This window comes from Myxocyprinus asiaticus, chromosome 36 (assembly GCF_019703515.2).
Source record: "Myxocyprinus asiaticus isolate MX2 ecotype Aquarium Trade chromosome 36, UBuf_Myxa_2, whole genome shotgun sequence".
In the NCBI taxonomy this organism is placed as follows: Eukaryota; Metazoa; Chordata; class Actinopteri; order Cypriniformes; family Catostomidae; genus Myxocyprinus; species Myxocyprinus asiaticus.
In genome coordinates this window covers 10,394,876-10,416,780 of record NC_059379.1, presented here as the reverse complement: position 1 = coordinate 10,416,780, position 21,905 = coordinate 10,394,876, and the positions used below count along the sequence as shown (strand labels likewise).

The 21,905-nt window shown below is 37.3% G+C and overlaps 1 protein-coding gene across 8 annotated transcripts in view; it reads left to right on the top strand.

Moving 5' to 3' along the window:
* The window catches only part of LOC127426939 (brain-specific angiogenesis inhibitor 1-associated protein 2-like), a 79,816-nt gene that overhangs the window by 50,100 nt on the left and 7,811 nt on the right, over nucleotides 1-21,905 (top strand). For 4 of the 8 annotated variants that reach the window (XM_051674145.1, XM_051674142.1, XM_051674144.1 and 1 more), the window contains 7 exons: nucleotides 6,420-6,572; nucleotides 11,901-12,116; nucleotides 13,632-13,830; nucleotides 14,421-14,622; nucleotides 14,827-14,895; nucleotides 16,226-16,382; nucleotides 20,295-20,332. In XM_051674145.1, the coding sequence (XP_051530105.1) occupies nucleotides 6,420-6,572; nucleotides 11,901-12,116; nucleotides 13,632-13,830; nucleotides 14,421-14,622; nucleotides 14,827-14,895; nucleotides 16,226-16,382; nucleotides 20,295-20,332 (1,034 nt within the window). Of the gene's footprint in view, nucleotides 1-6,419; nucleotides 6,573-11,900; nucleotides 12,117-13,631; nucleotides 13,831-14,420; nucleotides 14,623-14,826; nucleotides 14,896-16,225; nucleotides 16,383-20,294; nucleotides 20,333-20,546; nucleotides 20,602-21,905 lie in introns of all 8 variants that reach the window. The other 4 variants (XM_051674149.1, XM_051674148.1, XM_051674147.1 and 1 more) reach the window with 2 other exon arrangements.

Sequence of the window (21,905 nt, the reverse complement as noted above, 5' to 3'; positions counted from 1 at the left end):
AAGTCGTTGTGAAGAAGGATTATCAGTGCCTCTTCTTCCTGAGATGGCTGAGGAAGTTTGGAATGAACCGCCACATCCTCACACAGTTCTACACCTGCACTGTAGAGAGCATCCTGACTGGCTGCATCTCCGCCTGGTACGGCAATAGCACAGCCCACAACCGCAAAGCACTGCAAAGGGTGGTGTGAACTGCCAGACACATCATCGGAGGTGAGCTTCCCTCCCTCCAGGAAATATATACAAGACGGTGTGTGAAAAAAGCTCGGAGGATCATCAGAGACTCCAGCCACCCGAGCCATGGGCTGTTCTCACTGCTACCATCAGGCAGGCGATATCGCAGCATCAGGACCCGCACCAGCCGACTCCATGATAGCTTCTTCCCCCAAGTAATCAGACTTTTGAACTCTTGATCTCCCACGATCAAAATACATCAGCACTGCACTTTATTACTCTTACTCTTACATCTCACACCGGACTGTCATAAATTATATTATTATTATATATATATTCTCTCTTAACAACTTACTATCAACCGACAGCCTGAATGTCAATACAGTACAATACAACCTACTATACATTCTATATATACTACTATATATACTTTTTTATTTTTATTGAATAATGTGTATCTATATTGTGCGTATTGTATACTGTACAGTGTATGTTATTATTTGTATATTGTGTTGTGTGTAATTATGTGTATATTAGACTTTAAATTGTGTTGTGTTAATTTGATGTTATTGTAAATTGGTATATGTCTCATCACTGTCACGACTGCTATATTGATCGGAACTGCACGCAAGAATTTCACACACCATTGCACTTGTGTATATGGCTGTGTGACAATAAATGTGATTTGATTTGATTTGATTTGATGTGAACAGCCCCTAAAATATGCTCGCAAGCCATAGTAATTCCAATTCATTAATTCAGAGAATCATTCTTTTGCGTCATGGATGGGCCACAAATTAGTCTGAGTGATTCATTAGTGAATTGGTCTAAATCAATATGGTTTTTAAAAATCTGTATCCATTAATCACAAACTCAGGGAATTTCATTGGTATAAAAAAGGCAGGGAACCATCTAGTTTACAGTAGACCTTTTAAAAAGACTTAAAAAGACATTGTTTTCAGGGTTTACACATGCTTTTGTTTTTTGCATAGAGGTGTATTTTTACAACTTGATATGCTGTTGCTCTTTTCACGTTCCTGCTTTGCACAGAATCAGACATTAAGCTGTGAAAATGCAAAAAAATCCAGTTTTAGTCTGTTTGGCTTTGAAGGTGCTAAAGAAAATCCCACTGTTTGGCTCAAATCCTTTCACTCAATATTGTGCTCACTTTGTGTGGGTTCCGTTATGTTTTATGCTACAAGGATATGCTTTTATTCATCAAGGCCCTGTTGTGCTGGAGTTGCATTTTTGGGGCCGCTGTTTGTTTTGAACATACGCCATTCGCTACCGTTGTCACCAGGTGCGAGGTCGGAAGTATTTCGTAGTAGGCTAACCTGAGGTCAGCTCATGCCCTGAGCAGTAGGTGTGCTCCACACAATGGCGTGGGAAAACTCTGTTGCGTAAAATGCTGTGGGCTCCGCTGGCTTGTTGAAGACACTCAACAGGTGTCCTGTAGAAGAGAAAATGCAGAGAGAGGGAAGATAAGTGGGCTGTTGAAGTGAATGCATTATAATAACTGAATGAAGTTAACTTCCTGTTGCTGAGTCACATGTAGGAGTATCAACGGCAACCAAACATCATACGTAATTTGCTATTCTGTAAATGCTCTTTTATGTTTTTGCTAGAGGTTGACCATATTTTTTTTTTATTTTTTATTTTTTTACGATTGATACCAATACAGATTAATTGTCAAGTATCAGATAAGTGTCTTAATAAGCGATAATAATATTTTTTAATTCCTGCATTTTGACACAATAATAGTTAAACAATAATTTAAATACAACAAAGTTAGGCAGACCAAAACAAAAGCGAAAGTACTTTCATGACTATTTAGATCTTTGCATAAATATAATGACATAAATATTTATTATGCTGAAAATTAGTTTGGATTGTTATTATTATTATTATATTTATGGCATTATATTTGTGCAAATGTATGTGTAATAATAATAATAATAATAATATAATATTGTTGCCATTATATTTATGCAATGTTATTTTGTGATCTAAAAATGTATTTTATCTAAAAAAAAATCATTATTTTATGTTTTCTGTTTAGCTTAAAATGCTAAGAATTTCTCACTTGAGAATTAATTGCTGTTACATAAAATGTTGCATTGATCGAAAAAAAAAGAAAACATCCCTAGCTTTAGTTTTTAAATTCATAGTCTTTTATACCATTGAACTCTACAGTGTTTCCAAATGCTCCGCAGAGCTTTGCCAAGCAGAAATAAGGGCTTTGGAGAAGTTTTAAGAAATCGATATTAGGAGCTGTAAGTCAAACCATCTCTCGCCCTATAGCCCGAATCCTTCAGACTCTCCCCCAGGAATTTTTGCAGTTTACAATGTGTGAAAGCTGAGGTCTAGCCCCTGGAAAAAAACACACAAAAGATTTTTGTGTATACCCTTTACATGTTTCCTTACAAACTGTAATTCTCTCATGAAATTTCTTAAATGTCCCTCCCTCATGAATGCCATTTTTGTAATAGATTTTGTCAATTATTTATAGGTGTGTGAGTATGTGTGTGTGTGCATGTTTGTCCATTGCACTTGGCAGCTCAGTATGACACGTGGATACATTTTACATGTGGGGCTCATAGTCCCCACTGTGCGTCATGCTGGGGAGAGTCTGGTTTCAGGGATGGCATGAGCAGAAAACTGCAAAAAATCTCACCACACCAAGACATAGAGAAGAAATCTTAACACATGCCAGCACTGTTACCTTAACACAGCCGTTATGATATTCACTGAATAACTGTTCATACCTGGCTGTTGTTAGTCTCGCATTCAACCACATTGTTGTCCACATTGTAGCTTATTCTGGCCAAGAGCCGCCCAATAGAGCACAACTGTGCTTTTTCAGCTGTCTTGGTTTCTGAAGTATTTTCCCATTCATTTCTTCCTTAGAGATTTTATAAAATCCTTCATAAAAGAGTTTTAAGCCATGAACCAAACCAACCAGCTTCCAGGTAAATTACAACATCACAAACTTTGATTTGAAGCAAAGAGTATTTTAAAATCAGAAAAAAAAAAAAAAAATTACAAGACTGAGTACTTAACATCTTTCAAGAGAGCATGAACTACAATCCCATTAAGCATTACAAATGACATAATCAAATTAAAATGATGGAAAAATATAAAACTAATAATTTAAAGTTGTTGATTATAAGTATACAAATATTTTAATATTTTGATTTTATTGCAAAATATTCTGATATTTGCAAATATAGTGCATCGTGGAAGTGGCCGTTCACTCCAGAGCTTGTTGGCCACTACTCTCTGATCTGTGGATTTTTACCTTCAGGATCATGGATAGTGTAGTTCGTCAACTGGAACTCTAAAAATTATTTTTAATTAAGTTGAAATAATGCAGACTAATGGCTTTAACCAAAGTATATACCATTGATTAACAACCTCAGAGCAGGAACAGTAAGTCTGTCTTTAAAGGTTTATAAGTTATTGTTAAAATCAATTCCCTTATGGAGAACATTCCATTTGACTGGCATATAAAAAATACCATTTGCAGTTCATTGTAAATTAACTGTAAATCTTAAAACTAGACCTAACTCTGAGAACAAAGGGCTGTAATTTCTATACAGTAATTGATGCGAGCGAAAACGAATACTTCTGTTAACTGGCCAGGCAGGTATGATTATCTCAAAATTGCCAAAAATTTAGAGGACTAATCTGCCTGGTCGATATATTATCTATCAGTCTATCAATAGATATTATTGCCTGAAAAATCAATGTACATTTTTTGTTTGTTTGTTTTTTTTTTTGTTATTTGAGATAAAATATATATGGTGGTAAGTAGCTCCAAAAATACCAAATGTAGTTTTGGTACAGTGTCTTGGCATAAATAAATGGTTTGGATCAGTTAGCTCCAATTACAGCATAGTTTACATTGCACAGGTTATTTACAGCATAGAGCTGAACTATGGTGCAATTCCCCATTTTCCTGAATTATTTCATAGTCATTAAAACATAATACAGTATGATGTTTTGTTGTCTATGATAAATACGGCTGTTCCAGCACACCTCCTTGATGCCAGTATTAATACCGTGACCAATGTAATGAACTCAATTCCCTCTCTTTCCTTGAGAAATCATAATGCACCGAAATGACACTGCAATGCAATCTTATCCTACATTCATAATTTAACACATGTTCAAATGAAGGCGTGAAGGGGACAGGCAGATTGATTTGAACTGGAATGTCACTGTATGATTCCAGGGTGCTGTAGGGTTGGGTAGAGTATGGACTTGTGTTACATCATCTGTGTGTGCATTGGTTTTCCCTTGGGTACCCAACTAAAGGGACATAGTGCAGAAATATCGATCCAAATATGAAATCTGAACCCATTTATTCCTACCCTATCTTACTGTGAGTCATACAGCTACATACAGTACTGCCTCAGCATACAAAGACACTGTCATTACTACTAGTGTTAGGACAGTTTGGTATCTTAAAAATGAATAGGTTTGAAAAGGATCAAATAAAGACACATAACATAAGCTTTAACTACTTGACTACACATCTTTTGTACTCGATTTGTGTCTAGCATTGGACCTGTGTCATTTATACATTTGCAGTTGTATAACTGTGCTCACTGGAGCTTTGAATTTTAGTATGAACTGTACCTGTAAATGTACTCATCATCACTCAAGCACTGAAAGAACATTTAATGTGAGGAGAAAAGGTGTCTTGACAGCAGGTCATCAAATACAGATTGGCTACTGTAGTATAGTGCTGTCATTATCCAGAGAGAGAGGAGAAGAGCATGTCTGATCCATTAGTACAAAGTCATGCGGTACACATGCAGATACAGGCTTGGGCTGTACGATTTGGTAAAAAAAAAAAATATTTTTTTTTTATTATTTTCATAGATAATGTGATAGTGTTTTGAACTATGATATCATTGAACATCTCATACTTCTGCTTACTTATCAAAGCTAAAGGTGAAAAATGTCTATTTAAAAAGGGTGTTTATTATTTAGCTCATTGAAGACCAGGTGGTTATCAAATGACTCCTAACCTCTTGATGAGGTATTCATTTGTGCATGTCATTAAACTCATGACATCTCATGTATTGAGAGTGTAGGTGGGTGAACATCCTTTGTACATATTCATACATCGTCACTATGAACCTGTGATACACACGTTTAAATACCTTCTCTAACCTCAGACTATTAATAGACTAACAAACAGTGACTCCAGCCTCGTTCATTAACACTTGGTGGGAATGAACCAGCATAACTCACTGTGATATCAAGGCCTACACAGGTTGAGTAACATTACGCACAGTGTCATTTGTGTCTGTTGTGTGGGTGTATGGTTGGATCGCACCCAGTTCCTGCAAGGTGTATGTCCTTGTTAGAAGAAGTTTTGACTGTTATGTGGTCTCTAATTGGACGGTAGGCTTGGCAAACATCGTAACAGTAGCAAATAGTTTTTTTTTATAAACTTCAGGGCCACATCATGTTTGTAAAGACATACTTGCAGTATCTGGGTCAAAATAAGTACTATAAAGCAAGGTTCCCCAATCATGGAGAACCTAAAATATCAGGGAATGTTAAGATTGTGGTTTCCAGGCTTGGAAAAGTCATGGAAATAAATAAAATCTTAAAAATCATGGAAATGTCTACAGTTTAATCATTGCTCTGCTCTAAAATATTTCATGGGCCTGATTTTGCTCTTTTGTAGAGTAAAACTTGCTCGCATGCCATAGTGATGTCTGATCTGTGAGCAAAATATTTTGTGTTGATTCTTTTAAAGGAATCGGTCAAACTGTTTCACAAATAGATCTGAATGATTCAGTGATTCATCGATCTGCTTGTAAATTATTTTAAACATACTTATCCAGTAATCAAATGTGTGGGAACCCAGATTAAAGCTGCAATTCAAACTTGATCTAAGACATTGTAGGATAAACAACGCAAGTATGATTTCATAATCATTTAAAAAATATTTTCCCTTTAAGCTTTGTCTTTCACATTCCACTGAATGCTAAATGAAGAGCAAATCAACCAGTCGGACGTTATTCAGCCTCATCAGCTTTGTGTGCTATGATCCATTGCGCTTTAGCTTCACCATTTTTTATCATATAGTGAGATTAACAGCAAGCTTATGTGGTTGCCATTGAGATATGCTGTTTCTCCTAGCATGGCTTCCATTACATCAAGCAGAGTCAAACTGGGACATTGTTTGCCATGTTTTGTCTGCTTCATGCCACCTTCCCTGTCCCCAGTACGTGGAGACCATCAGCAGCAAACAAAATGAGCTGGATAACTACATCGCAGACAGCTACAAGAACGCTCTGTCAGAAGAAAGGAGGAGGTATTCCTTTCTGGTTGACCGACAGTGTGCCATGGCCAAAACCAGCAATGTTTTCTACACAAAGGTGAGAATCAACTTCATGCTGTAGTCATAGAGCGTAAAGTTTGGGTTGCAGAAACGCTGAAAAGTGTGAAATTGATACTTTCATTGCAAAAAAATTTAAAAATTCTGTCATCATTTACTCATCCTAATTTTGTTCTAAACACATATGACCTTTTTTGATTGAAGCTGTCAATCTGCCTAACATATCCTTTTGTGTTCCACGGAAAAATATAAGTCATATGGGTTTGGAAAAAAAATTAGGATAAGTAATTGTTGACAGAATGTTTTTTTTTTTTTTGGGTGAACCATCCTTTGAACAACCATTTAGATGTGTTAACTCTTAAGTTATCTAGTCTTAATGGAAAAAAGTTTATATTCTCAAACTTTGACATGCATATTGCAAATTTTGAGGTTCATTCGACTCTAGTCTCAAAGTCAGTGCCACCTTGCTCAGTTGTTTCTGCCCCAAATTCCATTAATTCATAATTCATCTCATTTAATTTCAAAGGTATTATCAAGCCGACATGCTATCATCCAATCATGCTTGCTAGAGATTGGGCTACATTGTTTTGCAAAAGTTATTATTTTGGGTTTAAAAAATTATGTTTTCACTAGTTGTTCATTAAAACGGGGTTTTCAATGGCCGATGCCGGTATTGACACCTAGAGACAGAGGTGGCCTATATACAGTAATGCTGATATATACATTATAAAATTTAATGACAGGAAATGTACACATAGCACAAAAATGTGCACTTTAAAAATGACATTTTGAATCAGTTGAATATCAAAATGACCAAATATTGGCCCATAAATTGGTCTATTACTAGTTCTAACTCAATGCTAAAATCACTCTTATGTTGTCATTTTTTAAAACTGTAATGAGATTTATAATGATGACATGCTTGTGACACATTGGAGCTGGGTTGCTCTCAGGGTCAAAGGTTCAAGTTGGGTCTGCGACACTTCCCAATTCCTTTTACCCCCTTTCTCTCCCACTGTTTCCTTTCCTATTAAAGAAATGCCATTAAAAAGCCCATAAATTGGATTAAAAAGAATTCCTTCATTCATTTTGTCAAGCAGACCTCATCTAGGACTTATGTGCTGCCCATGTAAAAACACAGTTATGCAGTGAAGAATGATTATCTTTTTGGGACATTACATTCATACACTGAATAGAAAAATTGCAGAAATTCAGTGGTGTCTGGTGGATTCACCAGTACGTCAAGGAACACCAGTCATTCCCGCATAAGTGAGCTTCTCTCCTCTACTGAAACGTCCACGCTTTAGAGTAGGTGATAGACAGAACGTTGGGAGGAAAGATGGCAAAGAGGGGGAGAAGAGGAAGGGAGGGCCAGGAAGTGAGTGGCCCACTTTTACAAGAACAGTGTGTTCATAATCACTGACGATAATCACTGTTGTGTGTAGGAAGACTCTTACTAAAGAAATTTATCAGACAAATCGAGAAACATTCTGATGAAAGAGTTACTATAAAACTGCATTAGGTTACTTTAACCCTAAAGTGATTTTTGTAAGATTTAGCTAACCTCGGGTGACAATTCTGTCTCCAAGGTATAGTTACTCCATAGGACAAACGATATAGGACTCCATACATCCACAAAAAAAAAAAGAAGAAAAAAAAAAAGAATCACCTTGAGACCAGCTGGTTAAAAGTATCATTAAAAAAATAAAAAATAAAGTGAAGTTACAGAAGTTCTGAGAAAAGCTCACTTATTTGCAGATGCCACTTGTTCTTATGTCGATGCAATGAAATTCAAGTTTATTTATGTCCCCTTATGTGATGGTTCTGCTCCACTTTTTGAGAACAGGAAGAACAAATTGACATGAAATAAACAGACCGTCTGCCAGAGTTTATCATTGCTGGATCTTAACACCGACACCCATGCCAGCCATGCAAAGGCAAAGGTACTTGATACTTACTCATTCGTATGCAACTGAGGACAGTAACAAAGAGAACATAGAGAATCTTTCACAAATTTAAAAGAATTAGTATAGTAAGGAACCATAGGAAATAAATGTTAAAATGGACATATACCATAAAATATATAAGGGACATTTAAAGGGTTTCTTGGGAACTGATTGGTAGTTAGTTGGTAGTTAGTTTGAGCTTTAGCCATTACACTACATGGTGATCAATGATCATAGTAACCTTTTACTATAATAAAGGAATAGTTTACCCAAAACTTCAGTCATCATTTACTCACACTCGTGTGGTTCCAAACCTATGTGACTTTAATATTTTCCTTGGAACACACAAGGAAATATTAGGCAGTATGTTAGTCTCAGTCATCGTTCATTTTCATTGCATCTTTTCCCTCTTACAACAATAGAGAATGTGACTGAAAATGGTTAGGCAGAATATTTATGCAGCTCTTTTCCAAACAGTCAATGGGAATGGGCGCTTTCAAGCTTCAAAACATGACAAAAGAGAACTCTAGAAGTATTCTTTATGACTTGTATGCAATATGTCCAAGTTTTCTAAAGCCATTTGATAGCTTTGTGTGAGGTACAGACAGAAAATTAAATTATATTCACTAAACTATCTCAAATATTTATTGAAAGACTTGCCCTCCACTGTAGCTCTCAAATTTCATTCCCTCTTCCGCGTATTCAAACTTGGCACATTGTGATTGGTTGTGACACGCAAGAACCAATGGCATTTGGCAAATCTGGCAGGCCGTGTCCTGACGCATCATATTTGAATGCACAGAAATTCGGCGGAACACCAGATTGTTTTAGATAATAATTACGCAAATATCTGTCCACTATTCCATGGAAGAAAAAGTCATCCAGGTTTGGAACAGAGGGTGAGCAGCTGATGACAGAATTTTTATTAAGTTAAACTATTCCTTTAAAACCATTTTCAAAACAAGTTAAACGCAGTCGACAGCATTTGCGGCATAATATTGATTTCTACAAAAACTCCTCCCTCCTTTAAAAAAGCAAAAATCTGGGTTACAGCCACTTACAATAGAATGAATGGGGCCTATCCATAAATGTTAAAATACTCACAGTTTCAAAATTATAGCCACAAGACGTAAACAATGTGTGTTATTGTGATTTTAGTATGATAATATCGCTTACTAACTTTTTCTGTGAAAAGTTATATCCAGTTTTACAACTTTTTTTGCCATGGCAACATAATGCCTAAACCCCTAAAACAGCTGTAAAAAATTATGATTTAAACAACTTTACAACTCAAATAGTGCAAAAGTTTTAACAGAAGAATGAATGTAAATCCTTTTATAAAATTATAAGCTTCACATTTCTGCCTACCAAAACATTTCCCTCATTCACTTTCATTGTAAGTGCTTTTGTAAGTACAGTATTGATTGCGCAATATTCCTTATATTATTCTAACCTCAAATGCTTCAGTCTACATAGACCATGGAATCTTGTGCTTGTAATGGCATATACTGTACATTGCACCATCACACTTTATCTCTTAAAGTTTTTCACTCTCTCAGATCTGCTGATTCGAAAAACAAAATGAAAACAGTGGCAGTGTTTTTTTACCTCTGTGAACCTGATGAGGTTGTGACGGAGTCGGCAGGTGCTCGGACAAGCAGGCGGGTGATAATTGCTTTGGCAGGGTGATGTGTGGTCGTGACTTAGAAGAGGACTGTGGGGAGTCCGTACAGACCTGTGGCTTCTAGTAGCGCTATAGAGACTGTCGAGGTATTATAAGTAGAGAACTAGAGGCGGATGAGAACAAAGATTAGATGAAAGGTGTTGTCAATGTTCAAAGGTTTTAAAAGCTGGATTCCTTGAAATGGAAGTAGTAATTTAGCAGACATTTCTTTTCAATGCGACTTATTGTACACTTATTACATGGACCCATGAACACCTATATACCCAGAACAAACTGAGGTAAATGTATTATTCACTCAAACATGAAAATTAATAATTTACTCACCCTTATGCCATTCAAAACCCACAAGACATTCTTCTTTAGAAGAACAGTTCTTAGTGATCATGGACAAGCTCCACAAAGGCCAAAAACAAAAAACAAAAAGAAACCCACCATTAAAGCACCTTAAAAGTAGTCCATACATTATGTGTGCCATATTCAAAACAAGTCTTCTGAAGCCATACAATTGCTTTGTGTGAGGAGCAGACACAAGTTTAAGTCATTATTTACAGATAATCTTTTCCCTCGGCTACAGCTCTCAAGTCTTTTTCTCCGATCCTGATCACCCAGGGTCAGGGTTTATTTTGCAATAACAACTGTCTGACTGTACATTATCCAACTTAGTACATGGCTACAAACCAAATAAATAAATACATGAACTTTGTTTTGTGTTGAAATTATGTAATTATGCGTGAAGAAATAAATCTCTCTAGGCATTCCTCATCTCTCTATTACAGCTAGTGGTCGTAGCTCAGCCAGGCTCAGTGCTTGTGCACGGGGTAAAGTAATGAGGCTATTTCAGGCTTCAGGGCAGTGAGGTTGTCAGGATTGAGAGGAATGTCTCAGAGCTTCAGAAGAACAGGAGGTGAGGAGCGATCACTTTATTGCCTTCCCTCCTTCTATCAGTCCATCAGTGAAGAGTTCAACCCTGAAACCTTGTTTTCACAAATAGAGTGAGAGAATCCATATTTGAGTCTGTAGTTGTTCTGCTATCATGATATCCACCAAATTGACTTTCTATGATTGAAGGGATAGTTTACCCAGAAATGAAAATCTGTCATCATTTACTAATCCTCATGTCGTTCCAACCCCATATGATTTCTTTTTTATGCAGAACACAAAAGGAGATGTTTTGATGAATATCACGGTTCATCTTTTCAAAACAACAGTAGTTCATGTTTTATAAAAGTGGTCCATGTGACTTATACGTCATATTCCAAGTCTTCAGAAGGAATGCGATAGGTTTTGGTAAGAAACAACCCCTAATTTAAATAATTTTATAATGAAAATATTGACGTGCTTTGTACGTTCACAATGGCACACTCGAGAAGTTGTGTTGTTTTTAGTGCTAAACAATGCAAGTTTTCACGTGAATACACAAGCTACTGTGAACAAGCTTCTGTAATAATGCTTATGAACGTGCAACAGATATCAAGATTTTCACTGTAAAAATATTTAAATTCTGAGTATTTTCTTCATTAAAAGATCTGCTTTTGTGTTTCGCAGTGATATGGGTTTTGAACGTCATGAGAGTAAGTAAATAATGACAGTATTTGCATTTTGGGGTGAAAAACAACCATTATCTGATTAACACTTTTGTATAATAAATAATCTATATTTTTCTTTTGCTGGTGTGCACTGCTGATGTCATTCTTACTGGGCACTAATAGTAGTTGTGCTGCTGTTTGTTTGTTTTTAGGGCAGAGATTTGCTGACACAGAAGATCCCATTATGGCAACAAGCATACGTCGACCCAAATAAACTCCCAGATCGAGCAATGCTCCTGGCCAAGCAGATGGGCTCAGGAGCTGGTGGGACTCTGGGGGCCAGTTCCCATCACACCTCTAAATCTAACCTGACCATCTCAGACTCCATCCCTGGAGCCAGGCCATTTCCTGTGCCAAACCAACAGACGGTGAGTTGGATTGTATGAAGGTTTTCATCAGAAATAATTTCCCTATGGAATAGTCACCTCAAGTCTTGTCCAGTTTGACCCAAAGTAACATCTTTAAAACTGCTATAACAAATGTGAGCCACAAAACGATACGATGCCTCAGTTTTTGTAGAAGTCAGTGAATGTTGCAGCTAGCAAATTTGTAACTTGTAGTACTAATGATGTGTATAATTAAGTCCTAAGGGTGTTTGGGGTGGGAGGTGTGCTCATGGCCAGAGGAATGAGATAAAGACAGTTCTCTTCTCAAGCTCGGTTTAGATGGATATAAAGTAATTAAATGCAGTTTGCTAATGACCACATTACTGTAAGGAGTGTAATCTGAAACCTGCGGGTGTTCACACTTACAATTCCTTTCAGTTTACAGTTTATTATCATGGTGCAGTAACATCTCCTTAGGCACAGCTGTTGTTGCAGAATGGAATGACAGTTCTAAAGTGTTTTATTTATTTAAATCAAGATGGCAAGTTTTTAAAATGGTCTAGTACCTGAATATACTGTATATACCTGTGTATACAGTATATATTAAAAAAAATTAGATCAGGTGACTCCAGCCAGGTTTCCTAAGCAACCAAATTGGCCCAGGTGCTAGGGAGGGTAGAGTCACATGGGGTAACCTCCTCGTGGTCACTATAATATGGTTCTCGCTCTCTGTGGGGTGCACGATGAGTTGTGCGTGGATGCCGCGGAGAATAGCGTGAAGCCTCCACACGCGCTATGTCTCCGTGGTAACGCGCTCAACAAGCCACGTGATAAGATGCGTGGATTGATGGTCTCAGATGTGGAGGCAACTGAGATTCGTTCTCCGCCACCCGGAATGAGGCGAGTCACTACGCCACCATGAGGACTTAGAGCGCATTGGGAATTGGGCATTCCAAATTGGGGAGAAAAAAAAACAAAAAAAAAATGAGTTCAGGGCTTTCTTCATATTTTTTTCTGTGTTCACATTCCTGATACTGTATCCTGACCGGGCCTGACACGACAATTTTCAAACGACAAATTATTTGACTGTCTACAATGAAAGCAAAACTGCATTGTGACAACTACACAATTACACCAAATCTGAGCATACAGTATTTGATGTTCGGTTTACAGTTATGTGATGCAGGATTTTGGACCAATGAGATTTCACTGTGGGCGTGGCTACCCAGAGCAATGCAATGAAATAGAAACCCAGCGACCTTTCACAGCTTGTCAGGACAAAAATTCAGATTCAGATCAATCTAAAGCTTTTATCATTTTTACTTTATTGCATCACGTCTGATTAGAACACTGTTAGCAAGACAACAGACTTGAGGTTAAAAACACAGAATTGGAAACAGGAGGATATTAGTTCCCATTTAAGAGTGGTGTGACTGATCTTTGATGGGTTTTGTGCTCACTGCCGAGTTGTGTCAAAGAGAATGGAGAAGAAATGCATTAACATACACATGAAAATTAGGTACCTTAAATATTCCTAATGAAGTAATTATCTTGCAGAGAATGATGGGAGCAGAAAGTGTGCCCATGGTGAACGGCTCAGCAGGGGTTCATGGTGGAGAAGACTACCACCGCTGGATGGAGACCAGAGCCGCACATGAGAAATCTTCCGCACAGACCCACAAATACGGTGGAGAGGCCTACTCCAATACCCTGCCTGTCCGCAAGGTGGCTCCAGCCAAGCCCAAAAGCACTCTAGGTAAGTCACAGGCTCAAGATTGTTCCAGACCTTTGCCAGCACAACAAGCAAAACACCTTTCATTTGAACTGTCTCCTGTTCCAATTTGTACATTTGCGATCTTGTTTACTTCAATGTGAGGCATTTCATGTGATTAAATACCCAGCAACTCTCCATGATTTTAAAGGGATAGTTCACCCAAAAATTATAATTCTGTCATCATTTACTCACCCTCACCTTGCTCCGAACCTGTATGACTTTCTTTCTTCCATAGAACAAGTAGAAGTTTAGCAGAAAGCATGATGCACACAAGAGACTCGACTAACAATTGATTCAAATAGAGTATTAACATTAGCATGTTTGCTGAGGTAAAAACAACATAATACTCTAATAAGCATATAAACACACAGCAAACACAAATATTGGCTAAAACAGGTTCAAAAGGTTTGATTGGATTCATTGATTTGATTTTACCAATACCTATAGGTATTGAATGGAAATGGTGTTCACTTAAAACTTTTAATGTGTTCATTGCACAATGTTAACACAAAAATGTTTTCATAATGGGCTCGTGCTAAGCACTAATGTCTAACTTTGACTTCTGACCCTAGCAGAGACCCAGACCCTGCCCAGGTCAAGCTCAGTGGCAGCTGGGTTGGAGAGAAACGGGCGGACACGTGTTCAGGCGCTCTTCTCGCACATCGCCGGTGACAACAGCACCCTCCTCAGCTTTACAGAAGGAGACATCATCACACTGCTGGTACCTGAGGCCAGAGACGGCTGGCACTACGGAGAAAACGAGAAGAACAGGATGTAAGAACCTTAAATTTAACATCACAATAAGATCACCCTTCAGGTGAGAGTTTGGATTCATACTGTAGACACAGCTCCATAAGAAGATTGTACAGAAATACATGATACATGATAATAATAAAATACAGGATTTTCGATGATGAGTTGGTATTTTTAAAGAGAATTCATGCTTTTAATCCCACTGTGTAATATTTGTACCCTCAGGCGAGGCTGGTTTCCGTTTTCCTACACTCGTGTGATTCCTGAAGCAGACAGCAATAAACTCCATGTCAGGTGAGTCTGTATGAATATTAATGATGAGTTTACAAAAGGCCTTTCAAACTCTAAATGCCATTTAATTTTGTGCTGGCACAGCTTAACAAGTGTAATTAGAGAACTATGGTCATGAGCTAAATAGCATCATAAAGCATGCAATTTTAAAAGGGCTTGGTGTGTGTCTAAAGTGCCTTGATCAACCTTCAAGTGCATTATGGTATGTGTGAATGTGTCGATTTAAGTGTGTGGTGGTAATGGCTTGTAATTGTAGTTTTTGGAGAAAATTTGTTTCTGAATAAAAATTCTCAAGTACTGACCATTTAAGCAATTTTTTAATTTCTTAGGTGAAATTAAAAACATTTTTAAAAGTAGCATTTTTGATCTTCAAACGGTTCTGGCAGAGATGTGCTTCCCCGTCACGTCTCTTTTGGAAAAACTCAATTGTTGTCTAAAATGCTTGCTATGATGTTTATGACAGCATATTGGGAACAGTGAATCTTTGTTAAAAAAATTATTACCAATTGTATGCAAACATTCCAAATGAATTTAAGTAGGATAATTTTGTTTTTATTATAGAGCAAAGTAGAATTTTTCTGATATAAGCACTTCATACATTTATTATTGAGTGGAAGTTAAAAAGTCTGGTTAGGGGACAAGCTCGAAATAGAGAATTTTATGCAATTTTAAAATTTCAACACTAAGAAATTAGGAAAAATTAAGGTGCACTCATTAACTTTTTGTTTGTGTCATCTTGGACTTACAGTGACCTTTAAAGAGACACAATAAAAAAAGTTTATTATTGGGGGCCTGGGTAGCTCAGCAAGTATTGATGCTTACTACCACCCCTGGAGCCGCAAGTTCGAATCCAGGGCATGCTGAGTGACTCCAGCCAGGTCTCCTAAGCAACCAAATTGGTCCGGTTGCTAGGGAGAGTCACATGGGGTAACCTCCTCGTGGACGCTATAATGTGGTTCTCGCTCTCGGTGGGGCATGAGGTGAGTTGTGCATGGATGCCGCGGAGAATGGCGTTAAGCCTCCACACACGCTAGGTCTCCGCGGTAACGCACTCAACAAGCCACATGATAAGAGGCATGGATTGACGGTTTCAGACGCAGAGGAAACTGAGATTCGTCCTCCACCACCCAGATTTAGGCGATTCACTACACCACCACGAGGACTTAGAGTTGGGAATTCCAAATTGGGGAGAAAAAGGGAGAAAAAAAATACGTTAAAATGTGATTTTGTTTAAAAAAAAAACTTTTTTTTTCAAAAAATACATTTCATTCATACTAAGGCACAGAAAAGTTCCCCTAATTGAAGAATCACCCATATGTGTGTGTATTTGTAGTTTACAGCAAAGCAGGAGCACAGGAAATCTTCTGGAAAGAGAGATAGCTTTACCAACACCTGACTACGGCATGACCACCCGCTTCCTCGCACAGCAGCAGAGCACGCCACACAGCCGACAGAGACCGTACAGCACAGCAGTGCCAGGATTCTCACAAGTAGGCAATTCCCCCACACACCCAGTCTGTTCTCATGCAGCGTCAATCTCATATTCAGTACACAGATTAATCTTGACAAATGTATGCAGATATTAGCACAGACTTCTATAGTAACGTTAATAGAGCTGAAGCGTTAATCACCTTCCATATATGACGGCACACATTTATTAGGCATGTTGAAATACAGCAGCCTGACAATTTGATTAGAGCAGCCTGAGCTCCAGCTAACAGCATAGAGGACGTACCAAGACATTACCCTATGTAAACCAGGATCCAGTGGCGGGCCGTGCATTTAAAGTTTAGGCCTTCAGTGTGATTCATGCCATTAAGAAAACACAGTTTCACAATGAATAAGACACCCTGTGCCTTTGGGCATCATACATTATGTCGCAGCTAACTAGTAATACCAATTTTCATTTTAAAAACACGTCCACACACGAAAGCCAGAACTTGAAACGACACTTAATGCTCAAGCAAGCCTAATTTTAACTGCAGCATGACTGTTTTGTGAAATGAACGTCTCCTGAACAGACATTCAAAAATCATAATTTTTCAAATGAATCTACCAAGGAGGTCTATAATACCTGGAAAAATCTATCTAATAATATTTGCAATTTAAATGATGCTTGCAATAAATTTCGTTTTGTCAGGGTACACGGTTATGCTGCGTTACATTCAAGTTGGATGAGGGATATTTATACTTGATATCTCCGACCATAAATGCATTCCATTCCCCGATATTCGGAAGATGACGTTTAAGGAAACAAAACTGCAGTGTTCCCGTTAGCTTAGCAGGGATTTGACTATTATTAGAGATGTCTCCTAGCAACCCAACTGATAAACAATGCTGCAGCGCTAGCATTTGTGCTTCAAGTGTACAACTATCAAAAGAGGTTATAATGTTTTATACACCTGTTTCTACAGGCATTTGTTAAACAAACTTTAATATTATGTAATGTGGAAACAAACTCATTTATCGATATTACTTAATAAAGTGAATGTTTATCACTTACTTTGTATATCTCCCTGAGTGTCGACATGTTTGTGTGACATCATGCCCCTGCATCTCGGCGAAATCGGAATTGAGAATTACTGCACAAGCCTACAAGTTTTAATTTTGACTTCAAGATGCATTCCATTGCACTTTTCCTAGTAGGAAGTTGTAAAATCTGACTTTCCGAGTTGAAAGAAATGCAGCACTACTTTTCAAAACTTGATCTGACACTGAATGCTCAAGCAGCCTAATTTACACTTAGAAAACTCCTGATGTTGCTATAACAATGCAGAAAGCACTTACCAATTTACTTGAAGTGAAAATCAGTCCTCCTCTCCTGTTTAATAAATTAAGCAATCACACGGTCATGCAGAACATCTTGTGTTTTTAAATCCATAAGGATCTCTTTCTCAATGGCGATAGTGGCAGTGATGACAGTAGGCTCGTCAGCAAGATCTTACGCTCTTCACTTTCAAATTACATACATCACTTAAAGCGTGATTGCGTCACTCAAGGCCAGCTAGAAGGCCTCGACCGGGACATATCCTAAAGATCACACCCACCAAAAACAAATAAATCAATCTGATTGGCTGATGAATCTGACAATCTGACTTTAGTTCATTCATTTGCACTGTTGAGGGATTCTGTGGAAATTCTGAAGGCCTGAGGGGGTGGAGCTCAGACTCACGCGCTGCTTCGGGCATGCGATTTGTGAAACAGTTGTCACACTTTGCTTGTAAGCACCAAGGAATACATTCTGACTGGATACACTTTTCGTTTTTCTCTATTTGTTTGTAGATTAATTAAGAGTGGAAAACAATTAAAAATACATAGGCAAAAAGGTGATTGAGAATGAAAGGATGAAAAATATTTAATTATTTGGCATGTTAGGCCAGCAGAGAAGGCTTTGCTGGCCCTGAGAATTCGCCACTGCCAAGGATCACTCCCTATGTGTGTGTGTTACTTTAGCTGCATGAACTGAGCTGGCAGTGATCAGATTAGAAAATACATTTCTTGTTTGATTAAACTTCTTTTGAGAGGCCATTCTAATAGACACTTACCAATTACACAGATTTGGGGAGGACAGAGAAAATAGATTAGAATGAGAGAGTTTGCAGAATTTGTGGTAGGAATTATTTGTAAGCTCCTTGATGGATATTAATGGATAATAATGAACAGTTGCTTATGAAAACATTTTATCAGACGTAAAAAGATATACATACAAAAATACCATAAAGTGGCCCCAAAATGACACTTAACTTACACATACAATGCATGAATTTCATTGCAAAGATAACATAGTCAAGTGGCATCTGGCAAGCAAATTAGGCTAGGCGTTTTTCCAGAACTAACTTGCAATTTTGAGCCCTTTTTTTGCAAATATTTTTAACCGACTCGTCTCAACATAATTTTAGTGGATGTATAAAGTGAGTTCCCTTTTAAATTCACACAGGTGTCTTGGCAGAGTAATCACATTTACTATGGACATGATCCACTAACATTTTATAACCAGAAAGTACCCAAAAATGTCTTTATTCTTTATTCACTATATATATTGTTTTAAATCCATGTGTTCGATTTCTCTGAAAACAAGACAAAATATCACTGAATTTAAGATAATTGTTTGTACCTTGTTTTAAGAATGTTTAGATATTTTTACTAGGAAACAAGACAAAAATACTAATTAACATTTCAATCTATACATCACTAACTCTTGCACTGGTGTATGCAGTGACGCTTTTTGTCAGATCAACAGAAGTAGGTCTTTGTTGCGTTACAAAGCCAGGAACAAATATAAATCTCCAATCAGCACCGCACACTCCCCTCCCTTCTGCATTCAATATTTATTGTCAAGCTCATAATTTACAATGTATAGCAGAGCATGCCGCACAACAGACAGAGACTGTACGGCGTGGCAATGCCAGGATTCTCACAAGTAGGCAATTCCTAAGAAAAACAAAACCCTGACATATCTGTTGCATTCTTCTTGCCCCCTAAAGTCACTTCCATTGGCTCCTGTTCACTGTGCACTCAATGACCCCCTTATACTGAAACAAAAGATGATTTTGCTATTACCAGTGTTGCAGATTACACGTTAGTGTTCTTCTACTGCCATCTACTGGCCATCTATAGAAAAGTCGCTCACTTAAAGGTGCACTCAGCGATTCCTGAGAAACACTGTTGCTATTCGAACTCAACTGCCAAAACAAACACACCCCTCCCTTCAGTGCTTCTTTGGAAGCTCTGCCCCCCAAATTCAGTAAGTTGCTGCTGCCAAGATGTCTCGTCTTCTCTGCAAGTTGGTTTTACGCACACCAGCTCCAGACACTCACAACTCTCCTACTACTAAATCTAACATCACAACAACAGCATATATGGGTTCTGAGAAACATAGCAAAATGTATGTTACCCACCTATTGAGAAGAAAAAGAGCAACTTCTGCATCCGTCTTCAAGCCTTTTACTTCTCGGAGGTCTCTCCACTGCTGAAAATCCTCGCCGATGTTGACGCGGCTCCTAGCCCTCGACTTATCATAATCCTTCTTTTTTAGTTTATATTCGTCTGACCTTTTTCTCTTGGTCTGTTTCTCAGCCATTTGTCCTCCTTGGAGTTTAGAAAGTTTGCATCAGCCAGATTTGCCGTCACTCTTCTAATGAATTTCCCTCTCGATCTGCCCCCACCCCCCATCCTGTGCACACGCAAGAACCACCCCCTGTTGCTGGTTGGTCCGATCCACTTTGTTTTTGTCCCATTTACAGAGCCAGGGCTGTGCACAAATACTAGATTTTTTTTTCAACCCACCCACAGAACGGACAGCTAGCAGACTTTGAGGAGATATTTGCAGAATTTGACCAAAAGTGTATTGGATTAGAATTACTGAGTGCACCTTTAAAAGGTTTTCTCTTATTCCTTCACAGCAAGGGTTGGAGAACTACGAGTCTCGATTCCAAACCAGGTAAGATTCGAATTGACTCTGATTCTACACTCACTTATATGGAGAAAGCAATTAAGTTTGTCTTTACGTAAGGTTATTTACAGTGTTACTTTGTTTGTTTTATTTTGATTATTCCTCTCTGATTTTGTTTGAATAAAAAAAAAAAATGCCACATAAATATTCTGAAACCATGGCAATTATGGCAAGCAAAAGGTTTTGTTTGCTTGACCTGCAGCTGGAGCAGACGAACATAGCAGACGTTTCTGAAGGTCTAGCTCAATCATGATAAGGTGGGCGGGTGACCAAACAAGGGCACCTAAACCCATATTGAACAAAGGAGAAACCTCTCTGATTGTTTAAATGGGTTTCATAAACCTCACAAATAATAATATGATTCCTGGTCATTTCCCATAGATGAGAGACATTGACTTTCTCGAATATAATATAGCTTTTCTTTTTAATTATTTAATGACATTTTTTTTTTTTAAATGATCAGACTCTGATTTAATTGTTTAAAGCACCCTGTGTGATCTCACTATAATTTCAAAGAACAAGACTGCTGCAGAGTGGTGCTGTTAAAAGTGTTACGAAATTATATTCAAATCAAATAAATAAACCCTTTGGGGTCATCTATGGGGAATCAGGACATTTCCCAGCCTATATCCCAAATTACGTAGTATCACAAAATTTGAAGCAGGTACAGATGAATGATTTCAAATCATAAAAAATAAAAAAATCTAGATACATTTCCATTCTTGCTTTTTTGATTCTTGCTTTTGCTGTCTATTTGTGTATGTGTTAATTAGTCTTTTAGTGTCAGGGAAATCACTTTTCCCATTCTCAAGGACATTTTAGTTTAAAAGCTGTAGTTTACTGTGGCATCCTGATAAAGTCCTTCACACCATGTAGATTATACTCCCATGATACATTTGTAGCAATGGGCTCCATTTTCACAACACAAGTGTTTAGATCCTTTTCAGAAATGTAGGACATTGTATTTGGGTCAATGACTTGATGCTCATTTTTTTTGTCCAGATCTTTTAAATTACTAATAAATAAATAAATAATTCACGCAAAATATTTACTTGAATGCAGCTCTTCTATGAACAACATGTTTGCAATTTCTGAGTTCTAAATCATTTTGAGATTTTTTTGTGGAGCTTAAAGTATTCTTGACATTCTTGAAGAAACAACCATTCTGATGTTTATGTTGACAAAAACCATAAAAACCCTTTAGACCCTCAAGATTTGATTGTGAAATTTTTTTTCAAAAATCTGATATTTTTATATTTTTATGACAAGGCACATTTTGTTCATTTCATGTGGTATAACCCTGAAAAAAACTTTTTGATATTCTTGACTCAAAAAAAAAAAAAAAAAAAAAAAAAAAAAAATATATATATATATATATATATATATATATATATATATATATATATATAATTTTTCTTTTTTTTACCTTAACATACTAAAAAAAAACTTTTTTGAAACTTTTTTGAATGATTAAGCTGTGTACACTCTACACAAGTTGCAAGGAAAGTACTTCAATACCTTTTACTTAATGGTTCCACCACATTTATTCATTAAATACATT